At 34.1% G+C, this 10,094-nt stretch overlaps 1 protein-coding gene across 2 annotated transcripts; it reads left to right on the top strand.

The window, feature by feature from the left end:
* Positions 1 to 5,135: 5,135 nt before the first annotated feature.
* On the top strand, positions 5,136 to 9,876 carry LOC111087090. Of its 2 annotated transcripts, none has more exons than XM_022392472.1 (3): positions 5,136 to 5,957; positions 6,466 to 6,710; positions 9,688 to 9,876. In XM_022392472.1, the coding sequence occupies exons 1-3, from the start codon at positions 5,947 to 5,949 to the stop codon at positions 9,864 to 9,866; spliced, it is 435 nt and encodes a 144-aa protein (XP_022248180.1). In that variant the 5' UTR covers positions 5,136 to 5,946; the 3' UTR covers positions 9,867 to 9,876. The 2 variants fall into 2 exon arrangements, with proteins under 2 accessions (XP_022248180.1, XP_022248179.1); XM_022392471.1 differs by having other exon boundaries at positions 6,433 to 6,710.
* Positions 9,877 to 10,094: the final 218 nt, after the last annotated feature.

Here is a 10,094-nt window from a genome sequence, read left to right as displayed (position 1 = left end):
CGTGGTACATCATTTTTGTTCTTTTTAGGAAGGCCATACATGCGGGGACGTTGTAAGCCTGCGGGCCTAATCCGGTCATAAATATCACGCGGTAAGGAACCTTTCTTAACCAGTTATAATAAGCGTTTTTGTAATATATTTTCAATTTTTGCTGTGTTATAATTTTGCGAAACAGTGCCTAGCCTTTTGAATTTTGTTTCATCATTTAAGATGTCACATATCTTTCCAATGTAGTCACTTTTATTCAAAACTATTAATTAATAAATAGATAAAAAACAAATTAAAGTTAGCCCTTATCATTCATATGCTTATCAAGGTTTCTCTTAAATTCTCTTAATTTTATTGTCTCCACAACATCCAAAGGCAACCCATTCCAAAGGCCAACTACCCTGTTAGAAAAATATAACTCTCTGAGCAGAAGATGACTCCTACCCTGCCAAAATTTATACGTGTGTTCCCTATTCCTACTATTCTCACTGTTAATTATGAAAAAAGATAATTCATCAACACTATCAATCCCCCTTTACAATCTTAAACACCTTAATTACATTCCCCCTAACTCAACCTCTCCTCGTATGACAACCCCTCCATCCCAGGCACCATTCTAGTAACCCTTCTCTGAACCCTTTCCAACTATTCAATGTCTATTCTAAGGTAAGAAACCCAAGACTGAACACAATATTCCAAATTTGACCTAAGTAGTGACCTATGTCCCCTGGTGGGACAGCAGATAGCAGGATGTGGCTTTGCTATAAGAAAACATACATCCAGTGATCTATACAATGAAGTTATAACTTCTTTAGACTTGCATTAAATATTTCTGTAGATACAACCAAAAATCCTATTTGCTCTACCACTAGCAACAGCACACTGCTTGGATGGCTTTAGAGATTGATCAGCTATTACACCAAAATCCCTTTCTTTCATGACACTGTTAAGGTTATTTGCATCCAAATTATACTTATAATTAAAATTATGATAACCCATATGTATTATCTTATATTTATTATAATTAAAACCCATTTGGCATTAATTTGCCCAACTTACTAAATGATCTAAATCCTTTTGTAAATTAGCAGCATCTTCTTCACAGGTAGCAACACCCAAGACCTTAATATCATATTTAAATAATTTATTGACCACTCTTTCATCTATATCATTGATGTAAACCAAAAAAAGTAAAGGTCTTAAGACTAAGCCCTGAGATACCCCACTTGTGACATCAATCCAATTTGACTGAACTCCATTTGTAACAACCCTCTGTTTTCTTCCATCCAGCCATTCTTCTATCCAATTTGCTAACTTATCCTCCACATCTATAGAAATATTTTTTAGAAGCCTTTCGTGTGACACCTTGTCAAATGATTTTTGAAAATCCAGATACATCAAAACTACACCCTTATCCTCATCTACATAAGCATTAATCTTTTCAAAGAATGTCAAAAGATTTGTAAGGCAAGACTTTCCGTTAATAAAACCATGTTGACTATCCAATAAAATTCTAAACTTTGTTAAATGATTTTGCAAAGCATTTTTTTATCAGACTTTCCAAAATTTTTCCCGCAACTGATGTAAGACTGATGGGCCTATAATTACTGGGACAATTTTTATCACCTCCCCTGAAAAGAGGAATTACATTAGCTAATTTCAATTATCTGCTACCCGCCCGTTATTCAAGGACTAACAAAAATAGTACCAAGTGGCTCACATATCTTGTTTCCATCTATCAACTGTTCAATATGTGGAATACTGCTTAAGTTTTCGTTAATAAAAACCGAAGGAAAAGCAAAACTTTATAACCCAGCCAGCTCATAATCATCAGATACGAGCCTTCCTTTATCATCCCTAAAGGGTCATACCCCCATCCTAACATTTTGTTTATCTTTAAAACTAAATGCCCTCCATTGGCATAGCGGTATGTCTGCGGACTTACAACGCTAGAATCCGGGTTTCGATACCCGTGGTGGGCACAGCACAGATAGCCCATTATGTAGCTTTGTGCTTAATTAAAACAAACAAACAAACAAAACTAAATGAAAAACTTTATATGATCATATTAGCTCGAATCACCTTGGAGAATGTCCCTTATATTTTGTTTACAGTGATGTATTCTATTTGACTAATAATATGTTAGAACAAGTGTATACCGCAGGTATTATTACATTGTGCTGTAGGTCAGTATTTTACAAATTAAGATGTTTTCGTCAATAGTATATCAGTAGATCTAATTCTTCAAGTTTCATTAATAAATGTTTCAGTATATATGACACTTGTTAAGTGCATGATTTTACTTGCATATATTAATGATGGCATATTGGGCTATGATAAAACATGAGTTTTAGATAAGAAATATAAATATAGACTTGTATTAGATGTTCATACATACTTGTTAAAAATGTTATTCATATGGTGTAATTTATCATAAAAGACTAAGCTGGACATCTAATTATTTTAAATTTGATGTTTAGTTTCGACACTGATTTGTAACTGGATTTATATAATTCTTAAGTGAAAACATTATATATGTTACATAGACATTGTTTCAGAATCTATGTGAAGAAAATATGTGTTTTGATATTGTCAATATACTAATTTTTCTGAGCCTACAAAATGATATCTCACATGCATTTTGGCCCGGCATTGCCAGGTGGTTAGGGTGGTCGACTCGCAATCTGAGGGTCACAGATTCGAATTCCGTTACTCCAAACATGCGGCTTCGTGCCAGTTGGCAGTCGACTTGGGGTGAGCAACGTCATAACAAGCTTTTTCGAATCAAACCTTCTGTTGGTGTTTGGCCGTCTTGCTTCCGCAAGGATCAAAAGGAAGAAGTTGTCCTGGCAAGGCTAAGCATTGGTAACAGTTTTTTAACTCATCGTTTTCATTTATCTGGTATTGACCCACCAATGTGTAGCCTTTGTGACACTCAAGTCACAATAGCCCACATTTTACTGTCGTGCCGTCATTACGACCGTGAGCGGCGGCATCATTTTTGACACGTGTTTTTAAAATTTACCCCTGACGTTGGACAGTGTCATTGGCGATGGTGACACTGTCCAACTAGGTTGTATTTTTAATTTTTTACGCACTATTGGCCTTCTTTAACTGTGTATAAAAATTTTATCAAAATTGTGGATATAATTTGGTGTTAACTTACTGTGTTTTTACATTTTACTCTAATTTACTTTCACAGTTTTTACCGGTTGTTTGGCGCAGATAGCTTCGTTGCTTTGCGCCATAAAACACCAAACAACCAACCAACCTGCCCATCACGGGTTTCTCGCGTTGCAAGTCCGTAAACATACCACTGTGCGATTGGGGGGCTTTTATACACGGACGTTGACAATGAACTTGATAAACTTACTCTGTTCATTAGTAAAATAAAAATATTTGTGTTTATAATAAATGTTATAGGACAACTTGATATTTTCGATTTTCTTTCATCCCTATATTACATGAATGTTTCGCCAACACCCCATTTTACAACTGCTCCATCACATTACCTTGTGCACAAAGTAACACTGAAAAAATGTAAAATTAAAACGCAGCTTAGTAATAAATTTTGTGTGCCGAAAATTCTCTACAAAATTGTCAGACGCATAAAATGTAATAAAATTGGGTTTGAAATGGTACAGTGTAACAGCTTTTTTAAAATCTATATTAACTAGTCGCTTTGTTAGAACCTTCCTTCTCCATTAAAATACAAAAATAGAGTGATTATGTCATACGTGGAGTGACTAACTGAGCCCTATAAACTTGAATATATTTTTGTTTGTGTGTTTGTTTGCTTTTAGTTAAGCACAAAACTACACAATAGGCTATCTGTGCTGCGCCTTCCACGGGTATCGAAACCCGGTTTCTAGTATTATAAGTTCGTAGACTTACCACCTGCCAATGGGTACTCAATATGTACCCATATGATGGTTAGTTTGTAAGAACAAAATACAAGGATCTTTCTGACTTTTAATAAGATATGACAGTAGATGACTGTCTGGCTGGAGTTTAGTCAGCGGAGTCGATAAGGGTACTGTAAGGGTAGTTAGGCTAGGGTATGTTTAGGGGCCCTTACACGCTGATCAAAGTGACGTGTGTTATTCTTAACCTTTTTGTAAATCATGTTAACTTTATGTTCTTGAAAAAGTAAGAAAATTCAAGACAAAATTATAAGTAACTTTGACCATAGTGAGTTAACTGTATACAATCAGAAATAAAAGTAACTTCTAAATTAATGAACTGGGCGTGGCCATAATAGTTCGAATGCGGACTGTGAATCTGAGGACCCATTGTTCGCTTCCAATTGCTGCAAAATCGCGTTCTTCACTTTGGGGCCGTTACAGTGACTGTTAAGTTCTACAAATCGATTGTAGTATCTCAAGAGTTGGCGGTGGGCACCGTGGACTTACAGCATTCCTTCTAGTCTATCAGTTCAAAATTAGGGACGATTAGCACAGATAGCCTTTGTACAACTTTGCGCGACTACTCCAAAACAGACTAAGTAACGATTTAAATCAATGAAGCTAAGAAATGTATAATGTCATAATTCAATATACAAGAAAACCGAAGACTCGAAATCATTATAATTCTAGTTAGCGACATCTGTTGAGGACTTTTGTTAATAAACAGTCAAAAAATACTATCTATAATATATTATAAATGCAGCTGTAAAGATTTAAACACTGGGGGTTCGCCATGAGGATATTTTACTAACCCTTTGCCAAGTAGCTTTAGAGAAATGAAGTAACCTTTAAGGATGTGCTTTCCTGTCATCAGGTTAGTTCATCTTCATTTATTGGGAAAAACCCGCGACACTCCGAAGAGGCGGAGTCAATTAAAGTATACGCAAACACTTGTTTCCCAAGGTTAATTGTCAGGAAATTGTGTTAGCTAAGCAGGTTTACTAGAACAAAACTAAAAGTGACACACCCCTTATCAGATTTAAAATTAATAGAGAGTAATATGAAAGAGAGAAACAATGCCTATTCAAGTATCAACTCTTAAGTAACATCTCACACGGGGAAGGAGGAAAGATCGTCCTCAAAAATCGTGTCACATGACTCAGTAGATGTACTAAATACGAAAGTATATATTCGGTCAGCAGTTATGACTTAAGTGCTGAATGAAACTGACACGACGTAAGTATTAAAACAAACTTAAGATATTAATATATATATGAATATATATATATATATATAGCATCTTGAGTGTAGAACATGGTTGTAAAAAAAACGCCGGCATAAGGTACTGTAAACTGAAATGCACTTGCTCAATGATTTTGTATGTCATTAAATATTTAATTTTCCAGCTTGTACGTATGGATGCATAAATTAACCTATCCTGAATATTGTCTGTATGAATGTATAGATTAATCTATCCTGCTTATTGTCTGCGTTAATCTAACTGCACGTTGTCTGTATGAATGTATAAATTAACCTATCCTGAATATTGCCTGTATGAATGTATAGATTAATCTATCCTGCTTATTGTCTGCATTAATCTAACTGCACGTTGTCTGTATGAATGTATAAATTAATCTATCTTGTATATTGCCTCTATGAATATATGAATTACTTTAATTGCATATTGTTTGTATGAATTAATCTATCTTGCATATTGTCTCTATGAATATATGAATTACTTTAACTGCATATTGTTTGTTTGAATGTATGAATTAATCTGTCTTGCATATTGTCTCTATGAATTAACCTATCCTGCATACTGTCTCTATGAACATATAAATTAATCTAACTGCATACTGTCTCTATGAACATATAAATTAATCTAACTGCATATTGCCTGTATGAATGTATAAATTAATCTGTCCCCTATATTGTTTATATGAATTTACAGACTAATATATCCTGCAAAATGTATGCATGAATATATATAAATTAATCTAACTGCATGTTGTCTATATGAATGTAGGAATTAACCTATCCTGCAAGTCACGATATGAGAACTTTGTAAGTAATATAAAGTGTTTTATGTATCTCAACAACGTCAACATTTAAGAATTATTCTGTTTCGTTGCTATGTAGGTTGTGCATCGTAGGTAATTTAAAAATTATACCGTTTAGTTGCTACATAGAATAAACATTGTAGGAATTTTCGGAAATACAATATTTTGTTACTAGGTGCAATATGTATTATTGGAATTTTAAGAATCACGGTATTTATTTCCTATGAGAAGAAAATGTTATGATATTCATCTGCAGTTCTTCCTATAGATATCTGAAATTCAAGAATTACCATATTTGGTTGCTATGAAAATAATAGAAAAAGCCCATATTAAATAACAAACACTACACTCATCACCTGAAAAGTGTGTTCGTATTATTTAATCAGTTTTCTTTACTTGAATTTTATTTATGTTGCTAGGTGTCGCTGTCTTATTTTAAGCTTATAGTATAACTGCATTTCTCTTCAATTATCTTTCAGAATTTTAACAACTTATTATATCTTATTTCTGAGGCGGGTGATAATTTTATCAGAAAAAGAAATGAAACTGCAAACTCCGCTGTTTTTCCTCGTCCCATTTATTGTAACAGTTGGAGTTGTTTTTGCTTCCGACTATCGAACAAAACGAGATGTCCAATCTGATTTTCCAGGCTTTGATTGGCTGCAATCGTTTACTCCACTTGGAAGAGGATTTTCTTTTACTATTCAAATACCAGATTTTCAAGCCTACAGCACACAACTATTGAGAAGTATACAAGGTAAGCTTTGAAAATCAAACGTAAAAAAATGTCTAACTTTATCTTCTACCCAGAGACTCCTATTAAAAACTACAACGAAGACATTTGTTACAGTACGAACCTGTGTATGACTTTTTGTTGCCACTGTAATTATTAATTAGTAGCTATTTTTTATTTACATTTCATATATATGATTTAGTTATCTTTAGAAATAGATACTAAATAATAAGTATTTTTTATACTACGTTTCGACTGTTAGTCTGCTTCCGTCGTCAGTGAAATCCTGAGAAGGATTATTTTTATATTAGTAGTGGACGGGATTCAATCGTTCTTGTTGCATTTATTTTTGTTGTCTGTTGAATTTGGCGCTAGCCCTCCCTGATTTGGAAGTGATAGAGTAGAATGAAGGCAATTAATCAACATCAAACTACCTCGTCTCGTGGGCTACTGTGATTGGATGGCGAGATTTGACTGTCATCATGTAATACACACACACTATTCTAAAATGCAGGGCGCGATCCTCGGATCGATAGTTTGTGCTCGGCCTAGTTGATTTTCTTAATATCTGACCTCTGAGTTCTTAGTCTACAGAAGTGTATTTAGTGGTATGACAATGACTTAAAAATGATGTCACATAAACTATGCCTACCACTTCGAAAAAATAAAATAGTCAATTACCACAAATTTAAATCAGAATTACTGATGGGAGTGAATATTTCGTGGAAATGGTATAATTCAGAAGACTTGACCAAAACAAATTATAATGAATTTTTTAAAAGTTCTACTTTTTGACATCAGAAACTTCTGAAAAAATCAACTACCAACATTTGTTTATAAATACCTTCATTGTTAACATTGCTGACATACAATAAAGCGTAGCATTTTTGTATCGTTTCTAGAGTATTTCAAAATTGAAGTAAATTGAATGAATGGTTGGGATTCGAGTAACTGTTAACATTATGAGTACACCTTCAGAAGAAACGTTAATACATAAAACTTAGAGTAATTGATGACATTATCAACATCCCCTCCTGAGGGGCTCAGCGGTAAGTCTGAAGGCTTAAAACACTAAAAATCGAGTCTCGATACCCGCGATGAGCAGATTACAGATAGCCATTGTGTAGCTTTGAGTTTAACAATGAACATACAGTATCGATCAAGGAGTAGAAATAATACAACGTGTAGAGTAACTATTAACGCTGTTAGTTAAATTTTCAGGAGTAGACTTTTTACGTAATATATCGATAGTGGTTGATAACATTAACAGTAGATCACCAGGTGTTATAATAACAACGTAAGAGTAACTATTAACCCTGTTAGTAATCATTCAATAGTATACTTTCTACATAATATACATTAGTTTATATTATCATAAAACCTTCATGAGTAGGAATTCAACCAACTATTTCCATTCACCCAGTGGGTCAGCGGTAACGTTAAAATCCGGGGTTCGATTCCACGTAGTGGATAGAGTGCAAATGAACCGTTGTGTTCCTTTGCATTAAGAAGATAACAACAGCAACAACTGTTTTAAACAATTCATAACGTTGGCAGTAAATTGCTCACGAATGGAAAATATGTGTATATATAATTTCAAGTGGTTGATAAAATTATCATTAAATATTCAAAGGTAAGTTTTAAGCTTATTTCCTATAATCACTGATAAAAGTGACAATAAAAGTTTACAAAGCGAATCTATACGTGGTTTTTAGAAAGACTGAAGACAATCCAGGAAATTACATCAATTAATTTGATAAGTTGTATATTATTTTTTAATATATTACCAATATATCTCTTTACGTTGAAAAATGGTACGTGCATAACCTAGAAAAGTTAAGAAGATTACCGAAATATCTTTATTTATCACTTGGTAAGCTAGGATTGAAAACGATATGCAGTATGTAGAGGTTAAGAAGATTACCCATACTCTTTATTTATCACTTTTTAAAGCGATAGTATCCAGAGGTTAAGAAGATTATCAATACATCTAAAATTATCACTTCTTAACTAAGTTGAAAATGTTGTAAATAGAAATGATTTTCAGATAAATTTAGCACGAAGCTACACAAAAAGCTATACAGCACATACTAACAGACTTGGTAAAAAGTAATTTCTGTTCAACCACTAACACCACTATACCGGTATCTTTCTCCAATCATGCACACTGCAGCACACGCGCACCGCACGGGTGCCTTACAGAGAAATGTTTTACTGCTGTAATTTCTAAACGTACATCCGTTACAGAGTGAAGTGTTATTGGTGTGCTTTCACTGATTTCTTTTCTCAAATGATTATACCAACAAAGCAGGCTAAAGATGAAGTTACGATAGGAAAAAAAATCCCATGAATAATGCACCCTTCAGCTGCTCGGGGCCCTCATCAAGTGCTTAGTATGCTTATGCCTATCGTCGCTACTGGCCATTGACGATAACCAATTTTCTTATGCATTAACCCCCAGCATATCGTGTTGAAAACTCGTTTTACATGCCTTTGTTAAAAATGTGTGTAGTAATTACAGTAGCTTATATTCGTTGGTTAAGACAAATTGTTTGTTTACCAACGAAGGTTTTTCAGCCGCGGCATAGTGGCTCATAGAATAACTCTGGGTTGTTTTTTCAATCCCTTTCGATTGATATATTTGATCGTGACCAAGGTCTCATAGATTGATTTACTCTAATCCCGACTAAAAATATTTCAAATTGAGGGTAGGCTGGTAGAGGTCTTGATGATTAATAAAATCGAATCGGTTATACGCGTGCCCCACGCTTGGTATTGCTGACACACAGAAATGTAGTTAATAAAAAGAAAATGTAAGATCTCATATATTAATTTATTCTAGTCCTGCCTAAAAGAATTTCAAGTGCCGCAACTATTGAGGATTCCCTCTTGTTATTTTTTTTTTTAATTAAGCTCATTCTGATCTAGAATAAGAACAGATAAAACTCGCGAAATAATAATATATATATATATATATATATTAATTCGTATTCAACAACAGGTGTTCTGCAGAATATTCAATCCACCTTAGAAAGTGAAGTCAGAAGCTATCCGGATGGAACCACATCAGACGTATTTTTCGTCGACGGCATGAGATGTAATGTGAAAAGATCTGTTAGGAGAAGCAGAGAAGGAGAAGCTTTTGCATTTGCCAGTGGGTACAGTTGTGTGCCAACATAAGCAGAAAGGGTGAGGATATGTATCCCTGTAAAATAATTCTGAAAACTTGAACATACAGTGAAATGTATTTGTGTATATAATCGTATATAACAAGAACAAAAAACATCAGCGAATCGTCAACGATGAATAATGCTCTCTCTATCCCGAAGACTAATATTCTCAGCGCTGTAAGTTGCCTGCAGGAACGCGATATTTTCTCTGTCTCTCTCTCTTTTTTTTTTTAGCGTC

This window comes from Limulus polyphemus, unplaced genomic scaffold (genome assembly GCF_000517525.1).
Source record: "Limulus polyphemus unplaced genomic scaffold, Limulus_polyphemus-2.1.2 Scaffold1724, whole genome shotgun sequence".
NCBI classification, from domain to species: domain Eukaryota; kingdom Metazoa; phylum Arthropoda; class Merostomata; order Xiphosura; family Limulidae; genus Limulus; species Limulus polyphemus.
The sequence above is the reverse complement of the archived record's forward strand: the minus strand, read 5'-3'. Positions and strand labels throughout refer to the sequence as shown.

Bases quoted from the DNA above. Each gene is read 5' to 3' on its own strand.
- LOC111087090 (XM_022392471.1), top strand. The intron at 6,711-9,687 runs GTAAGCTTTGAA...ATTCAACAACAG, and splicing joins ACTATTGAGAAGTATACAAG to GTGTTCTGCAGAATATTCAA.